Source organism: Astatotilapia calliptera, chromosome 16, assembly GCF_964374335.1.
Source record: "Astatotilapia calliptera chromosome 16, fAstCal68.1, whole genome shotgun sequence".
Lineage (NCBI taxonomy): Eukaryota > Metazoa > Chordata > Actinopteri > Cichliformes > Cichlidae > Astatotilapia > Astatotilapia calliptera.
The window spans coordinates 17,912,216-17,934,191 of NC_137437.1; the positions used below are offsets into that span (position 1 = coordinate 17,912,216).

Genomic DNA, 21,976 nt, shown 5'->3' on the forward strand with positions numbered 1-21,976 from the left:
TTATTTCACCTGCAGGCCCAGTGAGTTTAAACCATCTAAGAATATACTAAAGATTAAATGTAAAAGCAAAATTCAACCACATACTTAGATTTTGTGCAGATTTGATGTAAAGTCTACTAGAGGTGTAGCATTTTAGGATCATTCATTATGGCATTTTTGCTGTTAACAAAGAAAAAAGAAAAAAGAAATAAATCGAGAAATAAAGTCAAGTATCTATATTGATGCTCATCAGGGAAAAACATAGACATGTGCAGACATCCAAAGGATCAGGAATGGTGACTCAGCTGATTGGTAAGTAGGCGGTGACTTCGTACCTGTTAAGGTCAGAGGTCAAATTTATTTATAAAGCACACTTCCAGAAAGATGATGCTTCACAAAGTGCTTAACAATATAAAAATGCCATTAAAAAGAAACAATATATAAACAATAATAACAATATAAAACAATGATAGGATAATAAAAGAATTTAAAAAATAACTAAGACTATTAAATAAGACCAAAATGCTTGGGTCATAGTGTGTTAAAAGCCAGGACATAAAAATATGTCTTCAGAAGTGATTTAAATTGATCAAGTGTTTGTGCACTTGGTCAGGTCTGAGACCTGCCACAGAGAAGGCTCTATCATCATGAGATGTGAGATTAGTCCGTGGGATGGATAGCATTAATTTTGAGCTACACCTCATGACTTTTCCTAGAGCATAAACAGAAAGGAGCTCAGACAGGTAAGAAGAGGCTCGGGCGTGAAGTGACTTAAAAACAAAAAGTAAAAGTTTAAATTGGATCCTGTAGTAGACAGGCAGCCAGTGTAGGGAGGCTAAAGCTGGAGATATATGATCTCTCCGTTTGGTACCAATGTTAATATGTATTCTGGGAAATCTTCTGCAGACTTAAGGTGTCTGTAGCAACAGGTTACCATGGTGATAAACCCTGATAAGATTTGTTATTCTGAAAACCCACCATTTCCTTAAGCCTGAACTTAGCTGGATAACCCCACTATTCACTGTAGATCACTGTGCTCCCTCAACTACAACTAAAATGAAGTATTGTGTTTTTGTAATGAAAATGTTAAATACGCATATTGCAAATAAGTTATTCTAGTAACAACTAAACCCGTGTTAATTACTTGGTTTATAGTGGCAGGATCTGCACCAATCACCAGGATTGAGGAGGACACTGATTCTGGAGCACATGGGACTACGCGAGCTAGACCTTGGGAAATTGGCCACCGTATATATGTCTCTTTGTAACTCAAGAAAGATTATCATTAGCTCATGGGGTTATCTCTAAAGCATGATCTTAGTTAAAACCTGTCAAAAAATTCACTTTGAGCGTATTTTATGTTTTTGTTTTGTTTGTTTTTTTTTTTATTTAAGACCCAAAATATGTGTAGTGGTTAAGAAAAAACATCTGGAAATATCATAGCTAAATATGCTTATTGGTAGTCAGTGGCATGACTGTGTATTTCAAAAAAATTATCATTGAGCCTCTGTGATCTTCTGGCCCCGTCGGCTGTAAAACCAGACACACTTCTGTGCTGGAAATCCTGACATAACCTTAGGAACATGTTTCACTATTATACTCATAAATAAATAAATACATAAATGAATTAACAACATTACTAAAAACCGCCACTTTCGCTGGATGGACTGAGGCAAAGTTGTAAACTGCCCTGTGGGTTGATCATCTGAAATTTTGAATTGTTTCTGGAAGTGACATTCTGGGCCAACACTTGTCTGGGCTTAAGAAAAGAGGGACCCATCCGTTGGTTATGAACTCACAGCTAGAGTCTGTGGTGATATAGGCGTACATACAAGCGCATATAATTATTTTAATTACATTAAACAACCTTGACTTTCCGTGTTGAGAATTTCCTACTGTGGATTACAAATTCCCGTTAGTGGGTGCACATAAGGCTGTGATGACCATTCAGAAGTACATGTCCATCAAGCATGGCTTCCCTTGGACTTGGGTGAGGCAGGGCTGAAATGTGCAGGGGTCAGACTCTCAGGCTATTGGGGAGGGTTATGTTAATGCATCCTGGCAGTGTGGGATTTTTCCATCAAACACTCAAGTACAAATTCTGCATACTACGCTCACTCATAGAAATTCATATAATGCAATCCTCTCCCACTCTTGAGCTCACTGTCACACATACACACATGTTCAGACCTCATCCTGGCACTACTGAGAAGCTCTAAGCGACAAGATTACTTGAAGTCATGGACAGCACTTCTTTGTTACAAATCTCTTCGTGCTGTTATTGGATGTGAATGCTGTTCCGCTTCTAAATCCATCCTGATGTTCAACACAATGGGACCATCAGAGCACATCCTTTAAACTGTGGAAAGCTTCGTAATTAGGAATTAGCAACAACTTTTCCATCCCTTCAAAAAATGGAGTGAAGCTGACTGAAGCCTTTAAGGGGTGTTAGATACTCCATGGGCTTTTGACGAAGGAAATGAAGGGAAAAAAGAGTAAATTATTTAATTAATGACCAGCAACCTTTGAAAAATGAAGAAGGAAAGAAGAAATATTCAGAAACATTACACCCAGACACATTTCTTTAAATTAAGCTTGCATGCAAAGAGTGGGAAAGAACAGACTTATATAAAACTAATGTAAAACATATATATGGCCATACTGTATGTATATGGGTGGGGGTACAGCAGAGGTCATACCTCCTCGGGCCAGAAGTTAATGAGTTTGTCACAAGATCCTTCTTACTTGGTGCTCCTGCTATTTATACTTAAAATTTTTTCCAGTTCCACAGTCAAAGGCACAGTTGTTAAAGAGGAGAATTTAACCATTCATATGACAATTTAGGCCATGAAATTGGCAAGGATAAGAGGCCCAAATCAGTAATTAAGAAGTTATGGGAGTCTTTGAATAGAATAACAAGGTCGATGGAAACTCTTCTGTAAAAGAAAAGTTTGACTTTATGGTAAATAATCCTATTTGCTTTCTTGTCAAGAGCCTAAGTATTAAATGTGAAGGTGCAGTTGACAACCTTTTGACAAATCCTGAAGAGTTAAGAAGGAAAGTCAGGTCACATGGGCCGACAAGTTAAAGAAAAGATAACACAAAAGGTGACATATACAATTTCAGAGATAAAATCAACAATCAAATCACATCAGATCAGAATTATATACAAATTATCTGAGCACTTAGAGGTCCTACTTCTCTTAAACAACATGGCACATGGTGACACAGTGGTTAGCACTGTTGCCTTACAGCAAGAAGGTCCTGAGTTCGGTTCATCAGCCCGGGGCCTTTTGATGTGGAGTTTGCTTGTTCTCCTTGTGTTTGTGTGGGCTCCTTCCAGGTACTCCTGCTCCCTCCCACAGTTCAATCGCATGCATTTAGTAGGGATAGGTTAATTGGTAACTCTAAATTGCCCATAGGTGCAAATGGTTGTCTGTGTCTATGTGTTAGCCCTGCAACAGACTGGCAACCTGTCCAGGGTGTACCCTAAGAGAGCTGGGATAGGCTCCTGAGACCCTGAAAAGGGTCTTTTGTGCCACATAATCAAATGGATAAATACCCATGTTTATTCTGAATGTGTAAAAAGTAGATACAGTTGCAGACGTTTGATGGGAATACTTTACTGTGGTCTGTGAATAGACATTTTTATTAAGGGTTTTTCTTTGTCCCAGAATCTTGAGACAATTAGACAGAGCATTAAAACCATTTCAAAAAAGGAAGACTGGACTACAATGCTTTAAAAAAAAAAAGGTCTGTAAGTCTGTAAGTTAAATCTGCTTTTCTTTCCAGAACCTGGTGTTGTTTAGGAAAAAAAACAATTTGTTCATAATAGTAAACAAAATTTTAGCTCCCAGCATTTTTAGAGTTTTATTGGACACTCATCAGCGCTGAAGACCTCGAGGTCTCAGTATCGCTAAAAAAGACAGTTAGGCAGTGTAATCTGGTGCAAGCCAAATCTTCATTGTTGATATCTGACTTAGAATAATTTCATTTGTAGGCTTTGAAGTATCCTCTTAATTAAATTACCAGTAGAAACTAAAAGTCACAACATTTTTGGTACAGTAGTTGTACCTCTTATAGCTTGAGTTAAAGCTCCGCTCTTCAATATGCTGCATAATCTTTGTGAGAGACTATTATCAAGTAAACGACGACAACTTGATTCAACATAACAAACCCCACAAAAAATTACCTTTAAAACTCTGTATGTAGACCTATTGTAAATTTAACATTAAAATCTTCTCATCAATAATCAAGTTCAGGTAAACCTTGTAAATTGTCCCCAGCAGCTCCTCTCTGTTCCCAGCAAATAACCTCTCGTCTGATTACAGGACCTGTTTAATCTTCATTCCTCCCTGTTGTGGTTATAGGCGTGGGTACGAGGCAGGTTATTTCCTGGCCAGGTGCAGTAACTTCCTGGAAGCCAAGCTAACCAGTCTGGTGTTGCTGTTACATTTTCTATGACGCTAACACTGCATAATGGGTATAGTTCCACATAAAGTACATGTATTTTCCTAAATGACCTAGTATTATTTTTAAAATGAAATGTGAAGTGGTGGGAAACCTGAATGTTTCTGAAAGACGTTAAGGACATGCGAGAAGGGAAGTTATCTGCCTGTGTGTTTTTGCTCTCAATGCTTCATTATAACCGTTGGAATGGCCTCCAGCAAGGAGGAATTAAACCTGAAAGATTCCTGTTATATAATAGAACATGTGTCTGCAGGCAGAGGCCAGTACAGGGGGTCCTCGGCTGACACTCACATTACATTCAGCAAACAGGGAAACAAGGGAAGAGGAGGATGAGCTATTTTGGTTTTGTTTGTGACTCTTTGTTGCAATCCCAAACTTCACCAACTGGTTGCAGGTCTGCGTGACTTTTGAGGAGGGATGAAGGGAAACCTTGAGACGAACAAGTGAACAAAGCAGGTACGGTGTTTTGACCAAAATCTTGATTCTCCTGTGTTTACTGGTTTCCTGAAAACACAACTTAGAGTAAAGTTGTTGGTCGTTGAATTAAAGCTAATCCCATTTTCACTAGATAATTTGGATTTACCTCACCTCATTACAGTTTACATCTCACACTGTGGGAATTTCACCCTGAACACAGAAAACTCAGCAGTAAACCCAAGAGTCGCATGGTAAATAACTGTCTTGAAGTTTACTCTGACAGGAATTGCCATTGATCCCAGACAAACAATTCAACTTCCCCTTCCAGAGAACGCTTCCCAGCAAAAAATAGAGCACCAGGGATGTAAGAATTAAGGGGGAGTGTGGAGAGGAAGAGGAGGAGATGGAGGAGGAGGAAGCGAGAGAGAGAGAGGGAAAGAGAAGGGAGGTCCATGGGGGAAACACTCTCTCGTGATGCCCTGTTTTTTCTTCTCGTGCCCCCTGTGTGGACAAACAGCTCGTGGTGGGAAGACACGACGCTCAGATGCCGGCGTCAAGAGTCATCTTCTGCTGATGTCCACAAGAAGGTGGTCCTACAATCGTGCTGTGGTCATCTACATCTACACCTGCCATCTGTCCGCTAACTTAAGGAAGACTTAGTTCCTCTGAGGGACCATCTCTGCTTGATTGAAAGCAGCTTCTCGAATATCGGCACTAAAGCAGAACGGTGGGTAAGCATAGAAGCCTCTAATAATACTCAATGACATTTCAGTGAAATGATGCAGACTGTCTGGTAAAAAGCTGCGAGCATCTTACTAAAGCAGTCTTTAAGGGAGTGATGATATCTTGAAGAGAGGTACGATGGAGTGAGAGGCCTGGTCTGTGTTAAACCCCCTGTCCTCCCCGGCAGGTACAGCTGTCAACCCACTTACGTTAACTCTTTTCGTCTCGCTCTTCTTCCCTCGTGGCTTTCATATAAGACAAATATACTCAAACAAAGCACAGTACTGGAGGTAACCTAAAGCACAGAGCCACCAGCAATGCATACCTACTCAATGAAGACTTTAAGAAATCGTTATCCCTGTGCCGTGATAATTCTACTTTAATGCTAGCACAATTTACCCTTACAGTTTCTGTTCTTCTACAGAGAAGTGATAAAAATCAAATTAATGAGTTGCCTGTAGATACCAGTTACTCTTCTGAGTGTTCATAGAGAAATACAGGCGAAAAAAAAAAAAAAAACTAAAGGACTCTTTTGTTCAAGCAGGCTTGAACAACGGTGGAAGACATTTAAATTCTTTAGTAACAGTGCTACGGAGCACAACTGCTCTATTATAAGCAAGTTTTTCATAATCAAAGAGGCCTCTTAAATACACGGGCGGTATTTAATGTCGTAATGATACAGTTTGGGGCGTTTTTTTCTCCTTTACTTACTATTTAGGGATTTGTTTCAAAGATGAACTGTACATTTCTTTTTAACGTACTCCCCAAAAAGTGCCATTTTTATGTAGGAAATAAGAACTTTTAGGACTTCATATTTCAAAATAACAGATTTATAACTTCATGTGATGCTCAGTAAAAAAATTAAAAAAAAATCTTACTCTGTGATTTCAGCAGGATATTCAACCTAAATCTGTATCAGTGTTCCTCTGTTTGACATTCAAGCACCAACAGCTGATACATTCACACTTAAAAGTAGCCATTAGCATGTCTTAGTGTGAATCGAGACTCCCTCTGCCATCATAAAAAAAGAGATTTGTTTAAATACCTGCCAGTAAAAGATAAAAGATTACCAGCTCGCTAATCTGAAAGCAGTGCCCTATGCCACGGCTGAATGGTATGTGTATTACTGAGTATATAGACTGTCTTCAAATAAGTAAACACCGAAATAAAAATATATAAAACTGCTTTTCATGATCAGGAGGTTGTTAGGAGGTTGTTTTGCTCCCTGAAACACCTTGCAGCTTTCTGGCCTGAAGGTTCCAGTGTAATGCCATATGCAGCACAACAATAGATCATAACAGGGCTGTGGGTCTGTGTACAGTAGTGGGTAGATGAAGAGCCAGACAGCCATGTAAGGTAGCAGACAGCACATCGGCCTGCTGGCTTCTGCTGGTGTGACTGATATATGGGAGCCCAGACCCGTGCGGGTCTGTAAGAAGTGGCAACAGGTGACTCACATGAGAGCGAAGAATTCTCGCTCTCGTGCCAAATCAGATCCACTTTGTAGGTCACCCTACACCAATCTAACACCAGCCAGCGTGCCACTATAGCTAAACTTAAACACGCTCATCCTCGATTGTAATCCTGGCATTTCAGGAACAAGTCCCTAACCCAAACAGCTGCTGCAGGACTGGGACTGACTCTGGAGACGTGCTAAAGTTCAAGCATTAGAAAAATAAATACGTGTGTGCATTGTAACTGGGAAAAATAGTACGAGAGAGTAAAAATAACCAAGTGTGAGTGACTTCAACTTGTATATCCTTATCCACTATGCTATTGATATCTAACTGAAATAAGCTCAGAAAACTTGTATGTACTGTTTTTAACACATGGCGGTTCTGTAGTAAAGCTATACTGAGGCTGTTTCATTGAGAGGAACACAACACAACACAACCAAGGTCATAGAGTAAAATAGTGACAAGAGTAAAAAAAAACTTCAGATAATAAAGTTTTATTGTATGCTATACCTGGTTAGAGGATGTGATAGAGATGAATATCACTACAATATATCATAATTTTTAGATTTAAAATTGAATTAAAAGCATAACAACCCAACTCTGGTTCATGTAAAAACAATTAGGTGCTTAAAACACAATGTGCACCATTAGTGTCTTGCTGTTTATTTAACTTTTTCCTGCAGAAATCTATGCAGCGTTATGGATTGTTTTGTTTTTTCTCAGCACTGATCACATTTCTGACACTAAAAAACCATCTTAGCGCATGCAGCTCATTACAGAGGCTTTATAAATGCATCAGGCCTTATAGCTGCCGATTAAATATCTTCAAATAACGCACATGACCATTTTCTTCCCTAGTTTGGCTATTCAGTTAACAGGGTTTTGTATGCTGGTAACTCCAAAATACAATTAGGCCAAATTTGTCCTTCCGTAGGAAAGAAATGACTTTTCCTGATCTCTTCAGCAAATCCTTTCAGACACGAATAACACGATTGTTCTTAATGCACAACATACGTTTTCCTCCACTGATGGTAGTCTAAACAATGCCCCATCAGAGGGAAGCGAGCCAGGAAAGTGTATAACTCACCACCTTACTGTCTGTGTGCTTGTGATGACAGCGCAGATCAACCAGTGTATCCTGATCCCCTGAGAGCATCCGGAGTCTGTCAAACACGGCTTAGTGCTGAAAGGTGCACATCACTGAAGGAAAGTTTAAATCAACCCTGCCCCCTGTTGTTACCGGGCTGTGGATACACTGCAGGCTGAGGGGGAGTTGGAAAAAGAGTGTGTAGTTTATAAAGCTCATCAGTAAAATATCATCAAAAGGATTTTATTGTCTAAGATTTAGAAACCACAACTGAGGGAATGTGCCTATGTCTCTTTTGTGTTATGACACAAGGTGACTCTGGTGGGCATAAATTTATAGCAATACAAACATAGCTTCGTGTTCCTGTAAGATTTCCCTAGCCTCGGGCCTTGCCACCAGCCTCACTGGTTCTTAAACAAGCTCCACCGCCCTCTGGCACCGCAAGAGGGAGAGAAAACACACAACAATTTTCCTGTTGGTCTACAGTGAGTCACAGCAGCAGCCATCACCTCTCAGTGAAGTAGCTGCTGCTTTTCTCTTAACTTGTCTCAGCTGCCTGACTGATGTTCTGACTGGAAATTACAATAAGGCTGCACACTGTGAGCCCGGTTTGAGTTGACCTTGCAGTGCTGAAACATCATCGTTTTTCCTTCAGTTCGTAGAAAGCTAAGCTTATTGTTTGGTTCATCACAGGATCCCTCCACCACATAAACATTCCTTCTGTGAAGCTCTCTCAGTGCAAACACAGGCACTTCGATCAGCGTCAAAGGAAATAAGTCAGGGATACGTAATGTTGCATTTACGCACTTTGCTATTTTGAATACAACCTAACTAGATTCTCCATTACTCCTCCATTACAATACCACTGAGATTATAAACAGACCTGACAGCTGTGATGGTGCACAGGCAAAGCGCACTGTTCAGAAAAGGGCACAGTGGATCACAGTAAATCCCTGCAGCACAGGTGTGATCGACAACCAGTAGCAGTAAAAGGCACTTTGACAGAAACGGTTCATAGGAGCAGCTCGTCTCTGACCTCCACCCCTTTCACCTTCTGCTCATTTCAATGTCTTGCTCCTGCTGTCCACAGGAAATCATATTGTTTGAGATTGCTTCCTCTGAGAGCAGGAAGAGGTATTCGAGGGAAGGAGACCGTAGCCAAGAAAACAGCCTCACACCACTTGTTCTGAATTCTGCTTTGCCTTCCTTTCTCATCGCTGTGTATGTACACCATGTGCCCAGACTGACGGACTATAAGTCCTTTCTAAAAGAGGCAGTTTACCCAATCAAATCCTGCTTACAAGATATCAGCATCTAAATGGTGCACAGCTTTAGAACCACGGGGGGAACTTTGGCAGCCTTGAAACTAATATTGCATTAAATTAAGAAACTGTGTGAGAGTCTGAATACCACTGTACCATTGTACAAATAGATTAGGGAACAATCAGTCTTCACCTAATCTCCCTTTAAAAAGCAAAACTCATTAAAAACGTGTATCCTCTTAAAGAACATCATTTTACAAAATGACTTGTTCTGGATCTCTTCTATGCTCACGGCTCGAATCTGGGATTCATTTAGAAAATGACACATGCAAACCAGCAAGAGATTGTCACATAGTTTGTCATAGCCCAGGGGGAAATGCATTGTTACCCAGGTTTGCACAGGTTTGTTGTCAGTATCAGCTGATAAGAGCGTGGCTGTTTTAATGTGCGGTCTCCTGGCATTGTGCTGGCTGGATTCTCAGTCACTTCCTCAACTCTGCGGCTGTTTGCGATTTACTTCCAGTAAAGATCGTGAGCTTTTTATCCGTTTAAGGCTCTGGGCCAGCTGCTGTCCAGTTATCCAAGGTGTCAGATGTATGCTGGAAAAATAGCACAGCGCAGTTTTCCTGTGCTGCGCATTGGCTTGTCAGCCTTGGGCTGTGGATGGAGGTTAAACGTTTCTTTTCCAAAATGTTGTCATACTGGTGTTTTGTTTTCTACCACTCTGTGCTGTAGAGATACGGAGCACAATGCCCTGATTTTCCATCTTATTGCCATATATATACTTCATAGAGACACAGAGGGAGGGGGCGAGACAGATGGTCATGGTCATTTAGACCATATCTCGCTGTCACACATAACCAGAGTCAGTGTTAGCCAGTCGATTCAAAACCTTGCACTGTGGACCAAACAGCTATTTGCTATGGAAACAGCTGCTCGAGGATTTCCTTCAGGAAGAGATGAGAGGTGGTAAGAAATCATATTAACATCCCCTGTGGCTTTTGTAGCTCTCTTTCTCTCTCTCTCTCTTTAGACTTGTGCTTGGTTAACTTTTAGTTTTATGTTCTGGCGTTTTATTGTGAAGCACTTTATCTTGAAAGGTGCTGTATAAATAAAATCTTGCTTACTTACTTTGCTTGTAGGGATTATACTGTATATAATTTCCTTCCATGAAAGTATATTTGGCTTTTGGCTCCTTTAGAGTAATGTCTACATGTTCTGCTACACCACCAAACAGAGCATTAACTTCAAATGCGTGACGCGTTGGAAAAACCTGTTGACCTGTGACCTTCAACCCTTTTTTCTTTCTGAGGTGTTTTAACCGGCTTTTATTTCTTAATTGCGTAGTAAAAGCTAAAAGTAGCTACATGCATATTCAGCCCATAAATGTTAGAAGTCACCACTTGATCCAGTTTGACAGGTTTTCTTAACCCCTCCATGATGGCGGTCATCTGTGTCACCCATAAAGCTGTCTAGTAAACCGCCTTATAGGGTCATTCTCAGCTGAGACTTCCCAGCCTGTCACTGCCATGTTTGGATCTTACCCAGACTCTCAATAATGCTTAAGTCAAGAGATTAGTTTGAAAAAAAAAAAAAGAGAGAGAAGAAGCAGTCTGACTGACACCTCCAGATAGATGGAGACTGGAATGTGAAGGAGGGTTTCATCACAGCAAAGGAGAACAGTGGCCATCTAAGCCATTGCACTGAAATTGTGAGTGGTGTGCCGCGGGGGGAAATGGGAAATGTCCAGTTCAGGCCAGGTCACAGCACTGAAAAAGGGCAAAGTCTTTCTGTGCTGACTCGCCCCTTTGATGGAGGTGTGTTTCGCTTTCTGTAATTTAATCTGTTTTAATAATTTGGAACAGGACAAGAGGGAATGTAAACACACATAATCTAATGTTTAATAATAATATTATTATTTTCTTTTACATGGCTACCAAATTTCTTCTCCTCCGTCTGTCTCTCAGGGGAAAAAATGGCTGTTCTCATGTGACAGTATCCAGCCCTAAAGCGATTCACAGGCAGAGAGGCTATTTTTGTGCCACACAATGCCACTCATACACCAGGTCATTCCCATCAGCGGGAATGCAGATGACCTACAGCTGTCACTGATTGTCTGCTTGTATTTCTCTTTTCCCCTTTTCCCCCTCCTCTTCCACTCTATTCATCCTCCACCTCAGAAACTCCCCCTTTCCCCCTCCGGTGCACCCTCTTTTCACCTTCCCCGTTGTTCCTACCAGCTCTTTGTGCTTCAGGTGTGCGCCCAGGCCGTGAGTAGTGATGGGGGACTGGACCCTCCTGGGGAATTTCCTAGAGGAAGTCCAGGAACACTCCACTTCGGTCGGAAAGATTTGGCTCACCATCCTCTTCATCTTTCGTATCCTGGTGCTGGGCACGGCGGCAGAGTCCTCGTGGGGGGACGAGCAGAGCGATTTCCTCTGTGACACCCAGCAACCAGGTTGCACCAATGTGTGCTACGACAGGGCCTTCCCCATCGCACACATCCGCTACTGGGTGCTGCAGATTGTCTTTGTCTCTACGCCCTCCCTCATCTATATGGGCCACGCCATGCACACAGTGCGCAGGGAGGAGAAGCGGCGAAAGAGGGAGCAGGAGGAGAGAGAGGCGAGAGGTGAAGAGGGAGGAGACCTGGAGGGGGAGAAGGAGTACCTCCAGCAGAAGGAGAGCGGAAAGGAGGTGGTTGCTGACGGGAGTGGCAGAGTTCGCCTAAAAGGGGCGCTGCTGCGGACCTACGTCCTGAGCATTTTAATCCGTACAATGATGGAGGTGACTTTCATTGTGGTGCAGTATCTTATCTATGGGGTGTTCCTCGATGCGTTGTACCTATGCAAGGAATTGCCCTGTCCCAATCCGGTTAACTGCTACATGTCACGGCCCACGGAGAAGAATGTCTTCATCGTCTTCATGCTGGTGGTGGCCGGCGTTTCTCTGCTGCTCTCTGTGTTGGAGCTCTACCATCTCGGCTGGAAGAGCATCAAGAGGTGCATACACAAAAAGATGATGCAAAAGAGCAAGCAGAGAGCTGTGACGGTAGCGGTGTCTGCAGCCTTGGAGTCCAACACCTCACCACAACCCTCAGTCTCCTGCACCCCACCTCCTGACTTCAACCAGTGCCTGACAGCCCCCGCCTCCATAAACCGCATGACCTCCATGGCCTCTCATCCCTTCAACACCAGAATGGCGCTGCAGCAGAACTCAGCCAATCTGGCAACTGAGCGACATCGTAGCTGCGACAACCTGGAGGATGATGAAGACTTCCTCAGGATGAGATACAACCAGGTACCAACAGGCCTGCCCAATAACTGCTCGCCATTGCCTCTGCTACACTCAGTGTACTTGAAGGACAAACGGCGCCTGAGCAAGACCAGCGGGACCAGCAGCAGGGCTCGCCAAGATGACCTGGCAGTATAAATTCACAAAGTGTGGTGGATGAGGAAGAGAGGAAGAAGGGCTGGACCTTCGGAAGAAATGTGTGTCTGGGAGATAGATCTCTGTGATGGAGGCATGAGCTGAGGCTAACTATGAACTGTAGCACCAAGGCCTGACACTTGAGCACATGTGATGAGTGGATAATGTGAACTTGACTTGTGTGAGCTTTGTGTCCTAGAGCTCTAAAGAAAAACTGCAAAACAATCTGTAAAGGAGAATAATGAGAACAGAGTAACAGGTTTGACACCTGACTATTGCACATTAGGAGTAGAGAGTCCTTTCATTTTAAACCAGTTAACTACAGATTAGCTGATTTTTGTCACACACAAATGCAAAAAAAAAAAGAAAAAAAGATTTGCAATAAATAGACAAGATCACAGTATGGTAGAAACTGTGAAGCTCTTCGATAAAGTGCCTTATCAAGCGTCAGAAATATCTATTTCCTTATGACATTGTTTTTGTAATTATTTAAAAGCCGTGGTAGAGACTGTCATTTGAACCACTTGTTGACCTGATTGCACTATACCTGCAGGCAAACATAAAAACCTAACTCGGAAATAATAGCACTGCAATCTCAAAGCCTGTCAGTGAAGTCAGTCCTATACTAGTCAGAAGTCTTCTGTGCACAGAAATGAGAGAATGTAGCCTTTTACAGGATTTTCTTTTTGAAGGTCCCTCAAAGAAAAAGCAAGCGGTCCTGCTTGGATGTTGTTATGAATGGATTCAGCCACTAGGTGGCAACAATGCACTAGCGTTTCCCCCTTTCTCTCCCATTGTGTTAAAAGTGTGTTCCTAAGAAGTGTGTGAGTCGGTTGGTGTCTTTGAATGTATTGTTCTTGTAGCACAGTAACTGTGCGGGTAGTTCATAACCATGTTGTCTTTACAAGTGGAAGATGATTTTTTTAAAATATATACATGTATATGTACATAAACATAGCATAATATTTGAAGAACTGTCCATCCTGCTGTACATCCACTGCAGTCTTTGGTTATTTCACACACACATTTATGCAATAACTGTCATCGCAAACCCACAACAAATAAATAAATCATCAGCTGTACAATCTGCTCTGTTGTTCTCAGCGTGTGATTTATTCAGTGCCGTACAACACTTGCCTTTGATTTGTCTGTCATATGAACATAGAAAGACTTTAGTATATGTAAATATGCACACACTAAACTGTTAGAATTGCACAAGATGAACATTTAGAACAACTACCATTTAAATAACGTGCTCAATGCAGAAATGCTGAAATCAAGACAAAGTGATGCAATTTCCAGATCCGAACAAAGATGAAGAGTCTCCAGCATTTCTGAATCACTGTACCATTGCTGCAGCGACTTTCTGTTTGCCGTCCTCACAAAGGACCTGCAGGAGACAGATTGTGGAAGATAAGCAATGTTTACACAAACAGAGACTGTCTCGCCATTTCTGCCAGGATGCTGAGGTCTGGTATCCAGCTTAATCTGCCACATGCTGAAGCTGAATTGGAAAATCCTTGTTGCTTTTGTATTATTTTTATTTCTGTGGAACCTCAGAGCTTTCTGAGATTGAGCTTCACAGAGATATTTGTGTATTCTGAGTTAGACCAGGATGGTGATAGCACATTTGCTGCTTAATAAAATGTTTTCCTGTCTTCTTTTCTAAAGGATTCATTTTTTAAAAATAGTTTGAAAATTGTGCAAGAACCAGAATCAGCTTAAAAGGATATAAATGGTCATACATTAAAGAAAGACAAACACGAGACTAAGCATCAAACTAAAATTAATACAAATGTAAAACCTACAAGGAAGTTTATAAGTTACTCTACAGTGAAAACTATTAAGTGTTATATATCTTTTCCAATTGGTGTCCTTTTAAGACCTCTTTCCAAACAAGAGTAAGCTCAAGGAGATTTTGCTTTACTTGAGTTATGATTCAGTAATGATTAAGAGGACTCTGGCAACATGGAAGATGAAGGTCCCTTCAGTGTGACTGGAATTCGTGAGCAAGTCATGCATTAGGTATCTCTACGTGAATGCGTGACTCACATCTTTTTTTTTAAAAAGTTAATTCCTGAAAAAAAGTCTTCTTTTTAAAGATCTTATATAAATATAAATGGGGCATGTTTCTTGTTTTTTTTCTGCAGCTCTGCTTAAGACTTTTGGAAATTTAATTTAATAGATTTACATGCTGTAGTTAGAAGGAAAAACTGGGGGGAAATTCAGACAAGTATTAATATCTTTTACTAAAATAAAAACAGCTAAACTTGTTGATATAACACACATAGAATAAGTACGTTTGTGCCATAAGACGGCTGAGATCCAGATCAGGGTCAGCCCTCTTTTCTTTACATTTTCCTTAAGGACCTGAACATTCTTATAATTTTTTCTAAATAGTCTTAAGCAACAAAACTCCAGGCTTTTTTCATTAATTTTCCTGCAACTGACCAAGAAAAAACTCCAGCAAAGCCCTGCCGCAGGACCTGAAGTATGCATCTGGCCCTTTTTTATTCATCTACTGTTCACTGTAGCTTCATCAAAAATGCTCTCAGTGAAAGGGTGACTGTCAAGAAGCTGCTTTTAAGGAAGGGAAACAGAGAGAAGGTGCTGAGGTACGCCAAATTACGCAAGAAGTAGACTGAAAACCTTGTCTCGGGAAGTTCAGGCTGTGCTTTAGAACAAAGGTGGTCATAGCAAATATTGACTTTCAAGCTTGTCTGAACTCCACAAACTCTGTTTTACCGTAATGTACTGCATATCCATTTTTATCTCAAGTTATAATTTTTAAAAAGAATTGTCTTGGGTTGCTCAAGACTTTTGCACAGTAGTGTACATTTGCAATTAAAGATTACAACAACAAAAAAAGCCCAGAAAATCCTCGCTTTTGGATAAACAAATTGTCCAAATTCGAATATATTTGATCTATAACTTTATAAAATAGATTAAAGTAACAAATCCTCTTAGTTCGAAATGCAGATACAGTTTCTTCCTGTAGAGGGGAGTAGCGTACTTTGGTGGTGTTCTCCCCTTCAAGTCTCCAAACAAAAACAGAAGAGCGGCAGTACTCCGAGGGGATGTCGGGAAATGTAGTTTAATCTTCACCTCTCTCTCATTTTCTTCTATTCTGAAGCATTATTTGCCGGCCTACAGTTACCGACATGACTTGCGCCTCTGTACTGGTGGAAACTTAGTTGCTGAATGATTGAAGTGAATTTTGTCATCTCCCGGACGCCGTGTATGTTTTAATCGAGGGTAACACTTTATTCTGTATCTGTAGGTAATGCCGTGGCTGTGTGGTAGCAGTGATCTTCCTTGGTGATACTGGCATCGAGGCTGACAGCAGGGACTTTACCCTCTGCTGCACCTCGCTAGTTTAGAGTTCACCTCGGTTAGCTCTGTTTTCGTAACGTGTTTCACTGAGTTCCTGTTGCCTAACCTGTGCCCTGTGCTGTTGAAATGCTAATAATCTGAGTTTTATAGCAGAAGTAGATAGTGTTACAAAAAAATAAATATTTAATGAGGAAAACGTCACATCCTGGGGAGCTCATTGCACCAGTGTTGCACCATCAGAAACCGTCATCTTTTTTTTTTAACGTTGATTCTCTACACTCACGCTTCTGTCTGTAGTAACAACTTCCGCTTTACTCAATGTGTTACAGTTGGCCACACCATCATCATCTCTGACATCCCTGACCGTGACAGGAGGTCTAACTGTGCCAGGTAACACAGGTTAGTGAAAAGAGCAGAAGCAGCTGTTAGACTGATTTTAATGGCCTAACAAAGGCTTTTTAAATGTGAGGCTTTTGCTGCTTTTCTTGTCTTGTTTATTTGAAATCCTTTGAGTTTTCACAGTTTTGTATTGAAAGACTGATGAGGATTTGTGACTGCTGATTAACGGATGTTGTTCAAACAGAATGTCCAAATAATTTAGTTTAAAAGAGTTTTAAATGGATGTTTGTATGTTTTCATAGTCTCTTAAAACCATGCACTTGGAAGCTTTAATAGTTTTTAGATCAAATTCCAACTTTCTAATCGATCTCTTATGTAAGGGACACAGACTGTTTCGATCCTGTGCATATGCTTTATCTCACTCTCAGTGGCTCTGTGGTGACAGCTGGTGTCTTTTGTTCACAGCACAGCCATGAAGGGACTTTGGGGCGGAGCGGCTGCGTTAGGGTCGGTGTCCGTGGCGTTTGGCTCGATGCTGTGGTCACAGCAGAAGACTAAACCGGAAAAGGCTGCTACGGGTTCCAACCTTGCTGACACGAACGCTGATTCCCCTTACGAGCTAAAGCTGGTCCAGATCTTGTTCCGGCACGGCGCCCGAACGCCCCTAAAGTCAATACCTGATATTATGGAGGTAAAACTGTCTTCCGTTAAGAGCATGTTTTGTAGAAAATGATGTTTCACACATGAAAAAAACTGCAAATTCTTTTTTTCAACAAAGGCCCAGTGGGTGCCAACGCTTTTGGAGCCACCGCCGCACACCAGCATCGACTATGTAGTGACAGATCTTCAGGGTGGCCCCAGGCCCCCGGCTCCTATAGAAGACAGCTATCGGAAAAACATACTTAGTGTGAGTCATTGTCTTTTTTGTTTTTTTAAATAGGTGTGATGTGGCTGCTGGCTGTCATCTGGCTTAGTTGACTTTGACTCTCACTATGAAAATGATGGAATAAACCTAATAATGCTGCTTTGCTTTTAGTGGTATGACAAAGTTAATGTCTGAACACATTTCTTCTGGGCTTTCCATAGACCTTATGTGTGTAGCACACTTGTTACTCTCCTCAATTCATGTAGTTTTTCTCCATCTAGTGGCTTAAAGGTGCCACTACAGACATCACTGGCCTGAGCTCACTCACTCGCCGCTGAACTGTACGTAGAGCTTCCTATTGACATATCGTGTCCGGTCACAGTGTCCGTGGAGCTGTTACTTTCCTGTGCTGAGAGCTGCTTTGCTAAAGAGGTTTAACTTCACTGGATTTAGCTTAGAAAACTAAATCCCCCAATATGGACTCCGGCCATTCTTGTACCACATCCAGCCCGGATTCCTGCATGTGATCACAGGTGTGTGTCTGCCCGGCCACATCTGTGGGTATATAACCTGATCCTGTTTGTTGTGTTTGGCAGGGTGGCACATTCCCTGGTCAGCTGACCACACTGGGCATGCAGCAGCTGTATGAGTTGGGCAAAAGACTAAGGGGGAGATACATTGAAGAAAGCGATTTCCTTACCTCCACATTTAACCCAGCTGAGGTCTAGTAAGTGGTCCAAATCATAATGAGGAGCAAGGAGAAAAAAAAAACCCTCATATCTGTGCTCTGACATTTTGATAGATTGGGTTTATGAGTGCAAGTACAAAGGATATGAGTTTAAATGCTTTTACTATTTTAGAACTGGGTGCCTTCCATGACCTATTTTTTTCCTCCTTATTTCTAGCGTGCGCTCCACTAATATTGTGAGGACCATTGAGTCTGCCAAGTGCCTGGTTGCAGGGCTCTTCCAGCAAAAACAAAAAGGTAGAGCGGAGATGTGCAGTATGTTACTTATCCCATTTTTCTGTCTCATCTCATCTGTTTATTTAATTTTTCATTTATTTTGCAATTTCCTGTTTTACTTGCAGCAATTGTGCCTATTTTAACATCGGAGGCCGAATCTGAAATCCTGTATCCTAACTATCACGGATGCAAGATGCTTAAAATCCTTTGCGGGTATGAAGAGAGTGTGTTTTCCTAGCAATAGAGTCCCATCAAGCCTAAACCATCCTACTGGAGCCTTGAAATAATGTGCTGTGGAAACATTATGAGCAGAGTTGAGGCGCCTGTGACAGGTTGTCACGGTGTATCTGTGTTTTGTGGCTGACACCGCGTGTGTTCTTTGCAGCCACCGCTGGGCAGAGTCGACCACTCTGCCAGACATCGCGGCAGACCTGCAGAGCATCCAGAGCGAGCTGGGGATTGCTGCTCACCAGAAAGTTGACTTCATCCTCATTAGGGATGACATGGTTGCCAGAGAGGTGACACTGCCACATTGTGATTTACGTGACTTTTTGCCAGCTCTTGCCACAAGCTATCAGAATTACATAGGATTTACTGTAAAGACGTGGCCAGGAAGCCGCAACCTCGCAAGCTGCTCCTTATGTAAGATGAAACTCAGCATCAGAGTTCATTAATCTTCTTGAGATCCAGCCTGATATTAACCCAGATATTAAGATTGACAGCATGTGTCCATGTGTCACAATAGAGGGTGAAATCACATTTAATGAGTAGGAAGCCGCAGTTTTTCTGGAGGGTTCTCACTAGTCAAAGTCAGCGGTGGTGTCGATGTCTATCTGTTGTCATTTAATTCTCACAGACAAATGAAATCAATGCATTTAGCTTCATGCTATTTAAACAGAAATTATACGGAGTTATTTGAAGACTTGCGACTTGTTCCTTTGCATTAACAGACACACGGCCTGCCCTGCCCTCAAGTGCTCGACACCTGGAGGGATAAAGTGGAGCAAAGAGCCGTGGATATGATGTGCCATATCTTCGAGCCCAGCAAGAGGTCAGATTAACCAAAGTCACCAGTCCCAGGGGCTTATCTAAAAGGCCAGATTGAGATTTACCACTTGTGCATTCAGCTTCACAGGCTGCCTTTCTCTTGCTGTCTGTGGCAGAGAGAGCTTGCAGCTGTCTGTGGGACCTCTCTTGCACATGTTGGTGGACAACATCGAGGAGAAACTACAGGGCACCTCATCAGAGCCAAGCAGGTTGGACGCGCATTATTTCACACATAACTGTGGTTGGTCTTCAAATGCTTCACTCTTGAAATGCTCTCTCGAACAGGAAGGTGTTTTTGTACTCCGCACATGACACCACTCTGATTCCTTGTCTCTTGGCTTTGGGGATTTTTGACATGAGATGGCCACCGTATGCCGCTGATCTCACTGTGGAGCTGCACCAGAACCGGAAAACTAATGAGGCCTTTGTTAAAGTGTCATATGTAGGCGAGGTAGGAGCTGAGAATGTGTCGCAGGATGAGCAAAAACAAAAAAAAAATTGCATTTTTTTTTTCTTTCTATAACCTCAAGTTACTTTTTCTTTCTGCAGGATCAACTCATTGGGGGTTGTAGTGCAGTCTACTGCCCCTTGGAGGAGTTCAAACGGGTCCTCTCCACGTACTCGCTGAGCCCTGAAGACTACCACTCGCACTGCAACAGAACCGTAGGCCCGACCGAACCCTGAACCTTGAGCAAGCCTTCGCATCGGCACACCGCTGACAGCCAGCACGCATCATGCCTTTTTAACATCCTCAGTCCTCTCTCCATCCAGCCGGCATCAGTCATTATCATCTCACTGTCAGAGCACGCTGGAGTACAGCCACTTTTGTAGAGCTTTCGGGTTACACCGCTTGCTTTCAGGAGTCAACATCATCTTGTTACCATGGCAATCGCATTAAAGGTGCTATAAATGACATTTTGAAGCACTGAATGGTGCACTAGAGCACTGGCATCTTAAGACCAAAGCAATCACCCCCCCCACCCCCTTTCTCGCTGCAATTCATTTACAAACAGAAAGGTTGTGCACACGTGAGCCAACAAAAAGCATCCAGCCCCGACCATCACTCTATGCAAACACAGTAAAAGCCATTAAATGGCTGTGATATGCTGCATGCCCACCCACCATCAGCGGCACTTTTCCCATATTTTTTGTCCTGCATTCAGATTGGATGTGTGTTTTTAAAAATAAAATAAAAAACACAGATTTTGTTTGACATCTTAGATGGACTAACAATTGATGGGGTGCTTTTATTGCGCTTGGTAATGTCATAAACTGTAGTAACATTACCTTGACTTCCCCTGCCTCTTCTGTTTGTGCTCTTTGTGGGGGTGGGGCACCATGTGAATACTCTGAACTGCATTCTGTCTCTTTATAAATGCAGGGAGGACAAACATTTTCAAAGGGAGGGACTCATACACTAACGCACATGTGGCTACAAAAACAAAGAACAAAGACACTCATTTTACAACACGCAGGAGGCTTTCAGCTTCGTCCTCTGCTAAGATCATCATCACTCCACTACATCTGTATGAATAGCTTTTTGCTGCTATATGAAAAACCCGATATATAGAACCTTTAAAATTAAGTTAAACGATTAGTTCAATAACAGCTGAGTGCAAAGTGGAAGAGTGTGATAGATGCTTTATATTTGAATGCAAGTTAAGCTTACTGATTAAGGCTGAAGTTATTTTATACTTTCTAATTGTTAACCCCACAATTAGCTTCGTTTTTAAGAATAAACTGGTAACTCACCTGAACAGGAGTAAGGTTTACATTTGTTTGGGATTCTTTATGGTTGCAAGCATTTGCTGCACTGGGAAAATATGATTTTCTTTGCAGCATTCACATATGCTTTATGTTTTTTGCAACTAGGGGACATCTCAGTCAGTAAAATGATGTGGTTTGTGTTTTTAATTAACTTAGAAATGAGGCCTTTATGGCACATTGGAATGTATTACATCAGGCTTTAGTCTAGCATTGATATTTATTCATAGGATAAATTTGTTTTTCCTCTTTTTGGGGTGGTGTTTGTTAACATCTCCAACAGCATTCTCAACCTTTCCTTTACACTTTTAAACAACTACTGCAGTTATGCATCACACTGATATATGGACAGGTTTGTATTATGTGGCCTGTGTCTGATTGCTGATTAAATTATTCCATCAAATCAGTTGCGCTCCCAACTGTATTCATCATATACGGTTCGATCATTCTTCAGGGAAGTATAGTTTAATGTACTGGATCAAGTGTTTAGAAAGGTGTGGAGTAGAGACTGTGTTAGAACACTTATTCTGCTACATGTTTTGAATGCAACATTTTGCCTCCTTGTGAGACCACAGTGCAATGCATGCTTGAATCACACGGACCCAAGCGTTGCGCTGTTCCAGAAACACACGTTGTACCTCATCTGTGGGAGGTTCCCATGACCTGCCACTCAAAATGTAAAGATTTATTTTGGTTTGGTGTGACATGAATACAGATTTTAATCAATATGGAGTCTTTTTTTTTCTTCTCCCCCCTGTAAGCTCACATCTTGCGAGAGGCTCTGAACTATTCCCACAGGCCAAATGAAACTTTTAAAATACAGGTTAGAAAAACCTCAAG

General features: G+C 41.7%; 2 protein-coding genes across 13 annotated transcripts; both read left to right on the forward strand.

Moving 5' to 3' along the window:
• The first annotated feature begins 5,369 nt into the window (after positions 1-5,369).
• Positions 5,370-21,862, forward strand: acp6 (acid phosphatase 6, lysophosphatidic). 10 transcript variants are annotated; one of them, XM_080291161.1, is made up of 12 exons: positions 5,370-5,593; positions 16,487-16,556; positions 16,962-17,187; positions 17,275-17,403; positions 17,958-18,088; positions 18,267-18,346; positions 18,451-18,538; positions 18,711-18,843; positions 19,276-19,376; positions 19,489-19,581; positions 19,658-19,823; positions 19,922-21,862. In XM_080291161.1, exons 3-12 carry the CDS (start codon positions 16,969-16,971, stop codon positions 20,054-20,056), a joined length of 1,275 nt encoding a protein of 424 aa, XP_080147287.1. In that variant the 5' UTR covers positions 5,370-5,593; positions 16,487-16,556; positions 16,962-16,968; the 3' UTR covers positions 20,057-21,862. The 10 variants fall into 10 exon arrangements, with proteins under 10 accessions (XP_080147287.1, XP_080147282.1, XP_080147285.1 ...); XM_080291156.1 differs by lacking the exon at positions 5,370-5,593 and adding an exon at positions 15,959-16,062 and having other exon boundaries at positions 19,453-19,581; XM_080291159.1 differs by lacking the exon at positions 5,370-5,593 and adding an exon at positions 15,959-16,062.
• On the forward strand, positions 5,456-13,913 carry LOC113008309 (gap junction alpha-5 protein). Of its 3 annotated transcripts, none has more exons than XM_026145645.2 (2): positions 5,456-5,597; positions 11,576-13,913. In XM_026145645.2, exon 2 carries the CDS (start codon positions 11,676-11,678, stop codon positions 12,825-12,827), a length of 1,152 nt encoding a protein of 383 aa, XP_026001430.2. In that variant the 5' UTR covers positions 5,456-5,597; positions 11,576-11,675; the 3' UTR covers positions 12,828-13,913. The 3 variants fall into 3 exon arrangements, with proteins under 3 accessions (XP_026001430.2, XP_026001429.2, XP_026001427.2); XM_026145644.2 differs by lacking the exon at positions 5,456-5,597 and adding an exon at positions 10,220-10,361; XM_026145642.2 differs by lacking the exon at positions 5,456-5,597 and adding an exon at positions 10,239-10,364.
• Positions 21,863-21,976: the final 114 nt, after the last annotated feature.

Coding starts and splice junctions, on each gene's coding strand:
- LOC113008309 (XM_026145645.2), top strand. CDS start 11,676: ATGGGGGACTGGACCCTCCTGGGGAATTTCCTAGAGGAAGTCCAGGAA.
- acp6 (XM_026144087.2), top strand. CDS start 16,026: ATGATTGAAGTGAATTTTGTCATCTCCCGGACGCCGT. Junction 16,063..16,486: donor TGTCATCTCCCGGACGCCGT/GTATGTTTTAAT, acceptor AATGTGTTACAG/TTGGCCACACCATCATCATC. Junction 17,404..17,957: donor ATCGGAAAAACATACTTAGT/GTGAGTCATTGT, acceptor TGTGTTTGGCAG/GGTGGCACATTCCCTGGTCA.